Source organism: Apodemus sylvaticus, chromosome 12 (genome assembly GCF_947179515.1).
Source record: "Apodemus sylvaticus chromosome 12, mApoSyl1.1, whole genome shotgun sequence".
NCBI classification, from domain to species: Eukaryota; Metazoa; Chordata; class Mammalia; order Rodentia; family Muridae; genus Apodemus; species Apodemus sylvaticus.
The window spans coordinates 89,167,382-89,183,295 of record NC_067483.1 but is presented as its reverse complement, the minus strand read 5'-3'; the positions used below and the strand labels follow the sequence as shown (position 1 = coordinate 89,183,295).

Below are 15,914 nucleotides of genomic sequence, written 5' to 3'. Positions count from 1 at the left end.
GAAAAGAAAAAAAAGTACTTCTTGAAGTCTTCCAAGTCATATAATTACACCAAACGCCTTTGTTAGCATCTAAGTAATGTCAGAGAATTCCTTAGACTATGTTTTGTTTTGCGCCACCAAAAATAAATGCTAAGCCATCCAAATTTTCTCCAAAACCAACAAAACATAAAGCAAAAGGCTAATGAATGTAAGCGGAAGTCATTACATTTCCTATAGATACAGAATTTGCTTGGCTGCAGCATCCAAATAAATATTTTTAAAAATTAAATGTGTTTTTATACATTAATTATACATATGTTATGATCTGTATATGTATTATACATACATTATATATTATAATAATATGCATATTATATATGCATATATAATACATATTATAAATTTGTATACAACTATATATATACACAATTTATATATTGTGATATGGAAACAATGGAGAGGGGAAATCCAGCTAGGGAGGGGAGGGGTTGGAGGAGGGAGAAATAACAGCACATTGTTTGAGAAAACCTCAAGGAGTCTTGCTATTTTACATTTATCTAAAATCACACACAATACATTCCCGTGTGCATATACCATAAACTATGAATTATATTTTTATACATTAAGTAGCGCTTGCAATATGAAGCAGAAAGGAAACAATGGAGAAAAGCATCCAACTAGAAAAGGGTTGGATTACAGATACATCTACATTAGAGTATATATATTAGATAATATATAGATTATAGATATATATTAGATAAAAATATAGATATATATTAGATGATATATAGATAGATTCACAGATGTAGCTGCTTGTATTATGAATGCTAATTATGCTCCCCAAAACTCTGTTTACATGAGGGGGTCTGCATGTAGATTCTGGGACCCTCCCCCCAGTTGGTTATGATTGGTAAATAAAGATGCCCGCAGCCAATAGCTGGGGAGGACACACAGAGGTAGGATTTTAGCATTTCAGTAAGAAGGGCATGAAGAGAAGGTAAAATCTTTAGTGATTATTCACTAATGTTTGACAGATAATACAGCATCATTCATTTTGCTAATATTTATCCAGAAAAGATTAAAATTAAAAAACTTTGTTCTTAAGTGGATAAAGTTCCCTGGTCTAAAACACATTTACCCCTCCCCCTCTCTAAAGCTGCACGCACGCAGGCACGCACGCACGCACGCACGCACGAGCCGCGTCCTTTGGTGGGATCAGATGCTGTGAGACAATTGCTCTTACTACACAAACTACCAAGCGTGAGTTTCCTTTGCTCCCATCTCACCGGAAGTTGTAAAATATCTTAAACTTCTGCAGTAAATAGAAGAAATGTCTTTCTGAAAGCCAGTCCAGAGTAGGCATAAGTTCCACCTCTTCCGTGTTGATGCCTGTTTTAGTGATCTAGAATTACAGAGCACAAAAAAAGACTTGATTTCCGCTTTCAAGATGCTGAAAAGGCCCGCCTTCGCCCTTTGCACCCCAATTCCTCGTCCACTCCATCTATCCCGAATCTGACACCCCTCCACACAGCTGCTGCCCCGGGCATTTTCTCCAGCTTGCTTTCTTGTGCTTCTACAGAGAGGAAAAACTTCCTCTCTATCCAGAGATATTTTTATAAAAAAAAACTCGACAAGTTTTCTGCCTCACAATTTTCATGTTTTGTATAAATTATGATGTGGTCGAGGATGCAGCTCCACGCCAGGATGCCTGTCTAGCACACAGGTTTGTGGTCCTGTTTGATTATACTGCTAAGTTGATTTTAGTTAGACAGTTGGGAGAGCATAAGAAAACAGATGGCTATTAAACAAAGGATCGCAGTTGGCTAATTATAATCTGTGGTCATAGTGCTACGCACTTAATGGGAGGATTTCTACATCTGATCAAGTTTCTGACCAATATACCCATAGAAGTATTCCTTGTTGAGCTGGAAAGATTGCTTAACCGGTAAAGTGCTGGGCATACAACCATGAGGACCTGAGTTCAATCCCTAGAACCCACTTAAAAATCTGGGCGCAGTGGAACCCTTGGGGAGCTGGAGATGGGCGGATCCCTGGGGCTTGGCCAGTCAGCCTACTTATTTGGTGAGTTCCAGGGCAGTGAAAGACCCTATCTCCCACCACAAAAAACGAAAGTGGATGGCCCCTGAAGAACACTCAATGTCCTCTCCTCTCCTCTACACACATACCACATATACACTCACTCATTCTCTCTCTCTCTCTTACACACACACACACACACACACACACACACAAATAAATATTTATCATTCCTCTTATGCAAACAAATGCCTGTTTTCTAGTTTTCACTTTAAAAAATTATGTAAAATAATAAAGTATTTAATAGGAGAAAAATTCCAATTGAATTTTGAAACCTTTATCTGTACCAAAAAAGAAGAAAACATTATTATTAAGTAATTTTCTCCCAAGCTATTTCTTAAACATTGATTTCCTAAATGACTGAGTTTATCTAAACCACAAATAGAGAAATCATATTGTTTCATTTACCTAAAATTAGATAAATTACATACAACTGTATGTGCATACATATATACATATATGTAGGAGATCAAATGGCGGGAAATCAGGCCTTCAACAGCCCCCACCTTGAGAATCCCCTTTTGCTGACCCCTTGTTAGAAGCCTCTTTTACAAGGATGATTGTGGGAACCAACTGATCCTTATCTTAGACAAACACCTGAGGTTGTTAGAGAAGAACCAACATTCCAGAAAGGCTGTAAGATGCCCCCAGCCTCCACCAGCCTGTCGCCAGCATCTGCACCCTTTCTTCTGTGCCCTAAACTACTCTCCTGCAGCCCCTCCTTATCTCTCCTTACAGTGGGCTTAAAACTAGGCCTTCTTCCCGTTAATAAACAGACCTTGACACGAACTCCTGCTGCTTGGTCTCCTCCTTTGTCCCGCCCATTTCTCTCTTCCAGGCTTGGGTCCTTCTCGGCTCCCTGAATAACTAGGTCCCGCGGGCCGGGATACTTATAGAAATGAATTTTATGTCACTTGGACTGGCAATGTTCCCTTCACCTAACAAAACCTCCGACATTAGACGTGAGAAACCTCCTTTTGAGTTGTTGGTCAAGAGACTCTCAGAATAAACAGGCTGTCATGGTTGCTCTTGGTCCCCTCCCAGAGGTGGGAGATGTATCCCTATGGCTGAGGACACAGGATTCAGAAGACTGGAGCTGACCTGGAGGCCTCCTGAGGACTAGAAGATGCTGTGCAAGCTGTAAAGGGAGAAAGCTAAGGGACAGTTCTGCTCAGCTGTGGTGCCTACGAAACACAACAATGACCAGCACGGCACGATATCCCTAAAGCTGAGGTAGTGGCATTCATATCTCAGTGACTAGGGCTGTTCAACAGGAGAGAGAACACGTCTGGTCCTGGAACCCTAGCCAACTATCTAGGGCTAGTGAGGCTATGAGTCATAGAAGAGAAGCTATTACAGCCACTTGTTAGACCAGCACAATTCCCAGCTGCAGTCTAAATACTTCTCCTCCTATCCACAGGTAAGCGTAGGTGTCACACCACATCAAAGATGTTTCTCTTTGCAGCAGATGGAGACGGTTACAGAAAATCACAACTGGCAAAAATGCAGAGACCGACAGATCATGGGGTGCCCAGCCCCAATGGATAAAATACATCTATGACACAGCCCCTGCACCTAACCTAAGGTTCAGGGAACATGGCGGAACAGGGGCTGGAAAGACTCTAAGAGTCAGAAGGCCAGGAAGTCTGCTGAGAGACTGAGTCCTGGGAAGGACAGGGAAGCTACAGGCATGATATTGCAAAAATATGGCTGCTAAACAAGACCTGAACAAGGACATCACCAATAGACAAATGAACATGGAAGGGGAATTCCCATCAGGCCTTACCCCTAGACAAGGACCCCCAGGCGCCTAACAACCACAGAGTGAGGGAGAGTTATAGGATAATAAAGAAAAACAAGGCATGGATTTGAGAGGAGAAAGAGGAATCATGGGGGAGTTGAAGGGATGTGGAAAGGGTTGGAGGGGCAAAAGGGAGAAAATGATAAAACTTTATTTTAATTTTAAATAAGTAAAAAAAAATGCTACATTTAAAAAGCCTCTAAATTGGTTACTTTTACACTCCCCTCCTCTCATTCTCTTGTCAGGGTCTCCATGTGTACCCCAGGTTGGCCTCAGATTCACTCCTCCCATTTGTCTCCCCACTGCGGGATCCTGGGTGTGCGCCATCACACGTGGCCTGACCCGATCATACTTCCTGATGTAATTCATAAACCAGAGCCCGTGCATTTTCCATTACCTTTGAGACAAATGAAGCAGTGACCATCCAAAATTCTTTGCTGTTTTTAGCTCTGTAGGCAGAGACTGCTTGAAGATCATACTCATTGAACATGCCTCTGGTGTTCTCCAGAGGAAGGCAGTATATGAATTCACCGTCATCTTTCAAGCATTCCTAAGAAAAAGAAGCAGCGTACTTTGACACTAATTAAGGAAATGGCTAAATAGATCCAGTGGAAGCAAGGTTAAGACAGAATTAAAATAGGAATAGTATCAGTGAGGAAAATTAACCTCAAATCATGTCCAATTCAATAGGGCCAGTCTCATGAAAGGGTTAAGGCAGGTCATTTCCGTCCTAGACACACACAGTGATAGGACATTTAGAAATATTTATCCACATCCCTATTACGAACTTGATGACAGACAGTGAACAAGTGCCGTCTTCCATTCTGGCCTATGATTTGCACAGCTCGTGACGGGCTGGGGATAGGTTTTCTAACAGCTATAGTCGGCTGATACTGAGTAGGTGATACACAGGAAGTGGTGAGTGCCTCATATATATTGTCTGAACAAGGATGCCTCTGACAACTTTCGACTTTAAAGAGGCCCAGGCTTGATGCTTTTCAGTATAATTAAGCAGATGCAGAAATTAAAGTTTTTGCAGATCACCTAACCTGAGAAAGGTCATAGACTTATGAAGTAACAGAGTAGGACCTGGAACCCTCCAAGTGAATGATAAATGTCAGTCTCATTCACTTGGTAGGATTGGGAAATGTGCCCATTGAGAAGATGTAAAGTGTAAATTCTAGAGCTATTTTGTTTTACTTTTGAAACATGCATTTTAATCAAGATATTTTTAAAAAAAAAATCATTCAAAAATTGAGTTTAATCATTTTGGAGTAATTTTTATTAAAATTATAATATAGCAATTGTTGTTATTCTTAGACACTGACAAATCAAATGCACTAAACTGTTTGCAGTTACTGCGGCATTTAGCTTTGGGCGCAGTTTTATGGTCTTCATGTTGTTTTTCTTTATTGTAGAGAATTTCCATTGTTGTAGCTATTTGTTTTCTTATTTTGGGTCCAATTATAACTTGTACCATGAGTCCTTCAAAAATAAATTTCAACCTCCCAAAATAAGAAGCAACGGGCAATGAGATAACTGCACGAGAGTGTGGAGTGACAAGCTTTACTGTAGCCGTTTGCCCAACTATGCCAGGTTTGTCCTAATTCTATTTTCTAAGGCTACTTGGTGGATACTTGGTGTTCATAGAATCCACAAGTCTTTTTTTCATACAAATTAAGTATAATTTATCCAAGGATCCAAAGCAGCCGTGGACAGTTGGAGCTCTGTTTTGTACTTTCAAACATGATGTCCATAATCTACCTGATACTATAGAACGTTCTTTTTCCATTTAGTCTTTACAACTCTCTAGAGAAATTCCCATTAGCTCAATTCCAAGATCAAAGAAACTATAAAGCTCAGAGAGGAGAGAAGCTTGCTCAAGACAGCATAGTGAATGTACAGAGACTCAAAACTATGTAAATCCGATTTATGAATGTACCTTCTCTGGCTATGAACAAAAATTAAAAGACCTTTTGTCGTTAGAATAATCATCTGGAGCTGGGATTGGCAAACCAAGCCTGGACCAGGTGTCTATTTTTATAAATAAAGTTTTATTGGCATATGGTCATGTCCTTTTGTTGTATACTACTACAAAGACAGGGTGAGTGCTTCCTTGCAACAGAGAGCATATGGTCTCTGAAGACTGAAATACTTGTTGTTATAGGGCCCTTTGAAGAAAAAAACACCTGACCCCAGAGTCTAGAGCAATGCTTTGTTAAGTATGTAGCAGTTTACTGAGTAATCAGATGACTAGTCACATTTCAGTTACTGATTCAGTCTAGGATGCATCTGAAAACATGAGTTTCTAGTAAGTTTCTTAAACAAGTTCCTTCTATTTATTTTTGTAAGTCACAAAGTGACATACACAGACACCCAAAATTAGATTCCAATTTAAGACACATGACACACTTTCCCGTAACCCGAATGAATAAAAAGAAAATATGGGGGGAGACATATGCAAGCTGTATTATAGACTTAAAACTGTCATGAAATAATTATGATAATAATTTATGTGAAATAAATTATATCGAGATTCTTTTATATCTGCCAGCATGTGTTGTAATTAATGTTATTAATGAGCATGGATGTAATATCTATAGTGAATTAAATAAAAATTAAAATAGTTTCACATTTTAATTTTGAATAGTTGAAATGGCATAAAATAGAATTGTACCTTTAGGCTGCGCTTTGGAACCACAGTCTTAGGGCGATACTTCAGAGAACTCGGAAATGATGGCGTTTCCCATTCAAGCTTCTCTCTTAGCCTCATAATATGTTTTACGGCATCGGCCTCTTCTGGTTCTGGTAGAAAAGGGTTTTTAGAGTTCAATATAAGTCTAGGCACCATTTACAAATATTTACATACACAGAAAAATTAAATAGTAATAAAAGTTAACACAGTAATAAAAGAAGAAAATTAAGCCTTAATAGGAGCTCAAAAGAAAACCCTGTTTGCACACATGCACATACCCACACTCGCTGAGTTTCTTATTTAAATTTCCCTGACAATTAATGCTGTGTAACAGTTTCCACACATGTGTTTGCATTTTATACCTTATGTTGTGACTTTCAGACACCTTGCCCATCAACTAACTGGGAGTTAACTTGACAGCTTTTGTTCCTTATGCATTCTGGAATTTGATCCTCCGTGGGGTCTATCCTGTGAGCTGTCTCTCCTCTCCAGTGACTGCTCCGATGGCATTTCTTATTAGACCATAGAACAAGTCACAGGAGCTTTTGAGAAGCACACAAGGCACGCCAATGGTGACACTGATTCTAACACTTCATTCTGTATCTCAGGCCCGCTGCAAGTCATGCACATCAGCTGAACAAAACCATTTCTTTGCGGAGAAGTGAAATTCGTGCTATTTTATAAAACAGCAACAGAAATCTTCTGTGTCCTCAAAACCAGCAAAGGAGGGACTAGAAAATTCTGCTAACAAGATGGCCTTTGATGCAGTGAGCTGTTCCCCACCCCCCAGGAGAAGATAGCCTATCATCTGTGCCACATTCTACTGAGTAGCAGAAGTCACAGGACCCCTGGGGCACTCAGAGGAGGCCGACTACTGCACAGATGAGGGTTTTCTGCTGAGATATCGCAAAACCTGAGTGAATGTCCCAATGTGGATAAGGGATTATGATGACAACATGATGATAAATCCATCTCTGGACTGTGGTATTCTAGTAAGAAACAGGAAAGTTTCCTTTATAAAATTTATGATATTAAAATAATGATTTCAAATATAAAGAAAGTATCAAAAATGTTAGTGGGAAAAATGTGCTTAACTATTTAGATATTTAATCATTGTATTTAATCTTTGTACTAGGTGTGGTTGTGCAGACCTATAATTCCAGAGACTGAGACAAGGGCATCTCGATTTCAAAGCCAGCCTGTGAGTCTCTCTGAGTGACATAGTGAGTTTCTATTGAAGACAATCAGAGGCTGACAATGTAGCTAGGTGGTAGAGCACTTGCCTAGCATGTGCATGGCCTTAAGACACACACACACACACACACACACACACACCACACATACATACACATATACTACACAAACACACATATATCCACATCTCCACATAGTTCCACCTCCCCCTGACACAACCCCCTCTCAGGGAATCCCCCTCACATACACACCCCACACCCATTTTACTAGAAGCATAAAACAAAGCTTTAATTTGTCTTACATGGAGTTCTAAAACTATAGTCAGAGAATATAATATCTTCAGTAAGAACATAATCCCTAAATACTTTGTTAATTTTAGCCATATTGTAAGTTTCAGAAATAATTGAAAATGTAAGAATTCTTTATGGTACAAAACCTGCCAAGACCCAATGAGACTTTTTCTTCTCTATATAGTCTGTCCAACCCAAGCAGCAAAGCTGTGGGAAACCGAGGCAGTGCGCGCCGTTCCCTCCAAGCTGGTACAGGGCCACAGCATACCTGCTTTGTCATACGGTCGAGTTCGGAACTTCTTCCCGTTTGTATGGACAGTCTGCTTTGGCGTTTCTTTTGCCTTCCTTATATCAGGGAGAAATGGTTTGGAAACACCTATACATTGCTGACTGAACCTTTGTTCAAGGTATTCTGTGAAGAAAAACATTATGAATTGAGTATCTACGGTGAGCTCTAACAATACCATAGTAATTTCATATACCAAACAGTAGAGTCAGCTATTAGATGAGGTGCTAGGAGCTCACTGCCTGAGTTCACTGAAAGCAGTATTAGTCTTCTGCTGTTTTCCTTTGCAGGCTGAGTACCTGTCTTACCTTCCCCACCTTTGAAATGAGGAGGTAAATAGCACTGCCCTTGCCTGGAGGGTGTCCTCGACAACTAGACTGCAGTAAAGGGCAAGGAGGAGCCAGAGCCTCTTGGAATAGAAGCTAATGATGGTGGCAGCTTCTCATACTGATCAACTTTAGCATCTTCCATACTTCACCTGTTGCTACAGTAAGAACCTCAGATGCTGCCAAGGATTAACTTAGTTAATACTGTTAGAGTCCTTACTAAGGTAAATGTCAGTGGCTTTGCTGAATAATTTTATTATTAGAATACATCTTTAGAGTGAATACTCATAGGAAATAAACCTTTTAATTAACTTTAACATGGGACTGAGTTTAGAATATATTTAAATATGAATGCAGAAGAGCAGAGAGGGTATTGCTCATATTTCTTGTATGCCTTACTTAACTGGTGGGTTACATATAGAAGACTGGGGGAAGTTATTGATGACAGAGATTTATAGAAGTGATTGGTCTCTCACATTTAACAAATATATATACAGCAAAGGCACTGAGCTACAACTTAGTAGGTGAAAAAATAGTATGACTACAAACAAAACTACAAAACTCATTTAGTGCATGGACCCAGTAAGTCTCATCATGTCCCATTTCAGCCTTTAGCCCCTCTTCAGGGGGCATGTGTGATCCAAGCAGACTCACGTGTTCTTCCTTTCCAAGGAATCACATGTTGAGAGATGGCAAGGTTTTGAGGTTTAGAGTAGGATGAGAAGTTGAGGAAGAGGAAACTGTAAGACAGCAAAAGCGTTTCTCAGGAGATGGGCGGCCAGAGAAGGTGGGGTTTCCTGGACCAGTTATAGGAGAAAGAGCTGTAAGATGTGGTTCTTCCCCGAGGGAGGCCTCTTTCAACTGGCAACTCTTTATGGTCTCATGCTCCACATAGCTCAGGCTGGAAAGCAGGTTTTCCTTCCCAGTCTCCACTCCCCACTCCCAAAACAATCTCTATCCTTTAAAAATAAGGTCCTGTTCCTGTGAAGTTCCTGGCTTTCTGTTACAGCATACATAGACACTCCAACATTTCTCAGGAATCCAGTTGCTGGGTCACTCAGTTAGCTTGTAGCTTTGGCTCCACAGAGGGCTCACTTCTCCATTTCATGCTCTTAAACTGAGACCCATTTGATGCTAAGCCCTTTTGCTACACCCCAGATCTCCTCAGACTTCTCCATCACTAACATGTACGCAACTATAGGCCACATCTATGACACAGTCTTAAAAGGGGGTTGGTTGTTTTTACAGATTAGAAGAAATATAATTCAACAGTGTAAAATTGTTCCACGAGTGGCTACTGTCACACCATACTGCAGACCATTTGCCCTCCATCCTTTCAGCTTACTTTTGCACCCTGCAACATGGCTGCCTTTCACCTCACAAGTCTGTCCACTCCATTGTTACAGTCTGTCTACCCCATTGTTACAGTCTGTCCACTCCATTGTTACAGTCTGTCTACCCAATTGTTAGTCTGTCTTCCCAATTGTTACAGTCTATCCACCCCATTGCTACAGTGTGTCCACCCCATTGTTACAGCCTGCCCACCCTACTGTTACAGTCTTCCCACCCCATTGCTCCACAACTCTCCTACAATCCACCATCCTTCCATTTTTTTCACCTTTCCTTTTTATCCACTTCAAATAACATCTTTACATATACTCTTGTCAATATCTTAGACTGCCTCTCTTCAGATCTGCCCATCTCAGTGCTATCAGATGAAGGTTCACAGCAAAGTGGGCTTTGGCAACCCCACAAATTCACTGTAATTAACTGTATCATAAACCCTGAACACAAACCACAGATTCCACTGATCTTTATCCCTTTGTCCTTCTCCCTTTCGATGGCAATTTTTAATTTTTCTCTAAGCTCTTTGAGCTTTCAAACAAATATTACCTTCTGGCTTCTGTCCTTCGACTTAACTGCTTCTTCTCAGGTAGCATGCGGGACTATCTCATGGAAATTCCCTCAACTTGCCACTGACACACAAACCAAGCTCCCTCATCTGCACCCATGGTTCTCTCTCAAACTGATTTAGTAAAGGAGATGCCTGGCTTTCCCGACACCAGAAGGATCCTTTCCATCTTTATTTCTAAGTCTGCATGGTTAACTCCCTTTTGCATGCCCCTTCCACATTAAATCCATTCTCTCACTACACTCCAGTTATCACCACATGTTGTCTCTTCGAAGATGAACTTCTCTGAAGAGTTATAAATGTTTATTTTTTATCTTTCAGTTCTTAATCCACTACAGTCTTGCAATTACACCAAAATGGCTCTCAAATGACTACACTTTTGAGGTCAGTACACTCAACAGACATTTTCCAATTCTGATTTTATAAGTGTATTAGTGATGTTTCATACTTTAGACGTTATTTTTTTTTTCAGAAGGTAGGTTGAGACAGGGTCACATTTTGTACCCCTGGCTGGACTAGAACTTACGATGTGGATCAAGTTGGTCTCAAGCTTGTAAAAATTATATTGCCTCTGCCTCCCAAGTACTAGGATTATAAGGGTAAGCTACCATTCCTAACTCCAATCCTTTCTCATAGTTATTTTCCATTGTTTTCTGTGATACCACATATTCATTTCTTCCTCATCCTGTCCAGTCTCAAGCTGACAAATCCCATGTCTATATCTGACCTGTTTCTGGCTCCTAATTGATAGACATTTCCCCTAAGTAGTCTCATTGTGACCATGACATAAACAATCTTAGATGACTCCCAAATACATCTTTGGCCTGACATTTCAGAGTTCCTGAATCACGTTCAACTGTCTCCTCAGCATCTTGACTGGTATGAAGCAAAGGTCCTCCCAACTCAATGTATCCAAGATCCAAATTTCACCACACTCCCCGACCCTGTGGATGCTTGTGTGAGGTTTCATATTTTAGTGTATGTTACTACTTACTCTTTACTAAAAATTCCAGAAGCCTAGGCGTTACCTTTTACACACCCTGCTCTCTCCAGTCTATCAGCAAGAATGATTAAGACTACCTTCATGACATCTAAAGTCTGCTAACCAGTCTCCGTGGGTCTATTCTTATTCTTTAATCTGTAGTCTTTTCAAAACAGAAATGGGAGCATATTAACTCCTTGTTTGTTTGTCATGGATGCTGGGTGTGTTGGGGCATACCTCTAATTCCACCACTTTGAAGGAAAGGCAGGCAGATTTCTTTGAGTATGACACCATCCTGATCCACACAGCAAGACCCAGGCTAGTCAGAGCTACATAGTAAAGACAGTGTCTTAAAAAGCAAGATCTGGGATTGGGAGGTGCCCTGGAGACATGGCTCAGCAGTTAAGAGCACACACTGCTCTAGCAGAGGGCCTGGGTTTGATTCCTAGCACCCACATCTAATGACTCAAAACTGCAGCTCCCAGGGGTACTACCACAGATCTGACCTCTGTGGGTTCATGTGCTCACTCACATACACATACCCACACCTAAACCATACACATAAAGGTAACACACACACACACACACACACACACACACTTTACAAAACCTTCCACAGTTCATATCTTCAAGCTGTTTAACCTGGATGCCAAGTCTTCGCTTTTCCCAACCCTTGTGTCCCTATGCAGCTCACTTTCCTGTCCTCTTTCTCTCGAGGAAAACAGCAAAAAGATCAAATTCAAACAGTCTGCCTGGAGAATGCCAGGAACTCTGTCTGGCACTCAGATCCCCGCAGGGATCCACCCACTGATCCTCAGGCAGAGGTGGCATCAGTTGGAGGAGTGGCCTAAGTATTGATGGACTTGTTTAGGTGACAAAGATGGCAATGGTTTGAGTTTGGTCTAGTTCAGACAGGAAAGGACCGCTAATTTTGAGACTGGAAAACATCTAAGAAATGATGTAGAAAGCAGAGAAAAATATCTAAGAAACTAAAGAGGGATTGGGAGGGCTAGGGGGACAGACTGGCTGGAGAGGTACTTGCTGCTGAAGCCTGAAGACCCAAGTCCCCTCTTGTATGATGACACTTCTGAGGAAGAGGAGGCAGAAGGATCCCTGGGATTGGCTACTCAAGCCAAGACTACTTAGCCAGAGCTATCCCAGTGAGAGAGAGACCTTGTGTTATACAGCAAGATAGGTAGCATCTGAGAAATGACACCAAATGTTGCCTTTTGGCCTTTACTGTATGTGTTTTCATATGCACACATCCTCATACCAGATGAGCATGTAGGAATGTGGGCACGGCACACATACACACACACACACACACACACACACACACACACCACATACCACACATACCACACACACCACACATAACACACACACACACACACACACACACACAAAGTGAAAGGAAGTTATCAAAAGAAGAAACCTTCTGCAGAATGGTAAAGTAAAACAGATTACTCTATTTCTTAGCAATCTCTGAGGATTTAGCCTTGAGGAAGCATCCTGTGACCTTGGAAGAGTCTTAGCAGTAGAATGGAGGAGGACGGAGCAAGTGAGGAGTGAATCGCAGACAGAGAGAGGCAGGAACTCCAGGTTACTCTGTCAAGAGCCACGACCCTGCAGTAGAGACTGCTGGAAGGGTGCACAGGCTTCCAGGTGCTTCTGTTTGGGTTTTTTAAAAAGGCACGGAGCACCTCCATGTGCTCAGAGGACCATGAGGCGGGGCTGGCATGGAGGAGGAGCTCTACACTGACACTGTCTGGAGGGACATCAAAGAGCAACACAGAGAGAACCTGGTCATTAACACTTGCAGTACTGGGTAGGGTGCAATGGGAACAAAGAAGGAAGACTCAGAAAGGGAGGTGTGGGAGGAGCAATCAGGACACCAGCAGTTATGGATGGGCTCTGTGTGTGTGTGTAGTGTGTGTGTGTGTTACGTGTGGTGTGTGTGTGTGGTGTGTGTCTGTGTGTGGTATGTGTGTGTGGTGTGTGTGCGTGGTGTGTGTGTGTGGTGTGTGATGTGTGTATGTGTGTGTGTGTGTGTGTGTGTGTGTGTGTGTGTGTGTGATAAAACAGCCAGAAAGCAGTGAAGACTTAAGAAAGCACAGATGCATTGTAAAGTCTAGTTAGTGGCGATCACACTATAAAGAGCAGAGGCATCAGGCATGCTAGTGGTGCTGGCGGCATGCCTGTAATTTTACCATTAGCTATATCATTATTAGATCGTGCGGTCTTAAAGATCGGCTTTCATGGTTGGAGGCATCTCCACCTGCTGCAGCTCTTGGGTGTGGTTGCACAGCAAAGCTGCTATTTTGAAGGAAAGTGCTACAGCTAAACAACATAGAAACGCCATGCCTGGACGGTAATCTTGGTCGTCTTCTGTTCCCTCTGAGTTCAAGGACCCAGAGGATGTTCTCCTCCCCACAGCCTTTGCTGGCCTGCCATCTCTGTACCGTCGGCCTTTATATGTTGAATGTCTAAGATGACAAAAAAAAAAAAGTAATTGTAAGAAAACCAATGACTACACAGGATCTCAAGCTTCACAGCTGTAACTAACGCAGACTCTGCTTACTGTACGGCATGGCTAACACTATAAAGTTAGTTTCTCTTCTCTGCTTTGTAGCACAAAATCACATTAATCCCTTCAAAAGTGTTTTGCTAGATATCTGTAGAGCAAAACTGAAACACTTACATAGAAATAATGAAATGATTGACACGACCCCCGAGGGGTCAGCGCCCTCCCTCACCCACCAAAACAAGAAAAAAAAAAAAGAAATAATGGAATGCTAAATGAGCCTAACAGGTGTTAGCATAAAATAATAAACATTTTGAAAAGTTTAAAGCTTGACTTCACTTCTGATACTTCTCAGGATGCGTTTTGCCTGTATCTAGTTTGACATTTTCGAAAGTTATTTTAAACTATTTTCCCTTCAGATTGAACACATCTTTTGCCTTTTACTAAGAACTTTTTATTTATTGTTATTAGAGACATACTTCAGACTAATATATACTACTTTGTTAGCTATGCATCACCCATTGTCTTCTGTTTTCCATCTCGGCTGTATTTCTGATATTATGTTTCTATTTTATTGATTTATTTACATCCTCCTGCCTCTGCCTCCGGAGTGCTGAGATTAAAGGTGTGCACCGCCGTGCCCAGCTTGGTACCATACTTTTAACTTTCAAGAGCTATTTCTTTTTCTATAACTGCTCTGTATTGTTAATTTCTAAAAGTTGACCATTTTTCATTTTTCTGGTTGTCTCGTCGTTGCTGATCTTTTATGCTCCATGTCGTCTGTTTCTTCTTTGATTTGTATGCATTCCCCTCATGTTATGAAACCTTCCTTGTGGCCAGGCACTGCTTATCTTTAATAATGTAATGATTTGGGAGTGGACTGAGCAGACCCGAGATGGGATAAGGGTAAGGGCATCGTAAGAACTGAGCCCCCTGGACAAGGTGGGCAAGTCCAGACCCCTCGATAAGTCTTCATGTGGCATTTTACAGTTAGCTTTTAGGTTAGGCTGCAAACTACTGGATTTCTCATTGCGCCATTTGCATCCATATGTGCCATTATACACCTCGGTCTCGTTTTGTCCAGTGTTCTCCCCACTCATGACCTTTAAGGTCGTTTGTTTGTTAAGGTAGAGTCTCATGTAGCCTAGATTGGACTTGAGCTCAATATGCAACGAAAAAGAATCTTGAAGTTCTGATCCTTCTGCCTCTACCTCCAGAGCATTAGAATTAATGGGCGCGAGTCACCGGGTGAGGTTAACGTGGTGCTGGTCACTGAGCCCCGGCTTTCACACACGGTATGCAAGCACTCCATTAACTGAGCTACAACCCCACCATAGATTTCCGGAAGCTACATATTGTTGATGTTTTACTATGGGGGAAAAAAACCCTCATTTTCCCATATTTATTTTTACCTTTTTCTTGACTTGTTCGCATCTGGCTTCTGAACTGTCAGGTCAATGGGTATAAATGTCTCCATCCAGTTTCCGTGTAAAACTATGAAGTGACAGACTCTAAAACACATAATCATGCTGTGTTCTTAATATCAGACAGGTTGATAACTATTAGTATTGATATTCAAATTTGAAGATACAGTTGCCCACTTCCCAGGAAACTTAACACAGTAGTGAACATTTCTTGAACATTGCCCAGTGTCCAGACGTGGCACTAAACAGTGACGCTTTGTGAAAATCTCCAGATTCAGCACTTACGAGACCATGCCTCCTTTCTTACACTGAGGGGTTTACTTTCGCCCCAACTTTAGTGTTTAATACATTCATGCTATACCATATTTATCATGTTATATACCATAACCCTTGCAATGATTATC

At 41.3% G+C, this 15,914-nt stretch overlaps 1 protein-coding gene across 1 annotated transcript in view; it reads right to left on the bottom strand.

The window, feature by feature from the left end:
- Dnah14 (dynein axonemal heavy chain 14) overlaps nucleotides 1-15,563 on the bottom strand; it is a 208,245-nt gene extending 192,682 nt beyond the window's left edge. Inside the window, exons 1-6 of the mRNA XM_052201306.1 lie at nucleotides 15,499-15,563; nucleotides 13,927-14,048; nucleotides 8,325-8,468; nucleotides 6,555-6,682; nucleotides 4,275-4,427; nucleotides 1,266-1,381 (exon numbers count right to left, since the gene is read on the bottom strand). Coding sequence (XP_052057266.1) covers nucleotides 1,266-1,381; nucleotides 4,275-4,427; nucleotides 6,555-6,682; nucleotides 8,325-8,468; nucleotides 13,927-14,048; nucleotides 15,499-15,563 — 728 coding nt within the window. The remainder of the gene's footprint in view (nucleotides 1-1,265; nucleotides 1,382-4,274; nucleotides 4,428-6,554; nucleotides 6,683-8,324; nucleotides 8,469-13,926; nucleotides 14,049-15,498) is intronic.
- Between the last annotated feature and the right edge of the window lie 351 nt (nucleotides 15,564-15,914).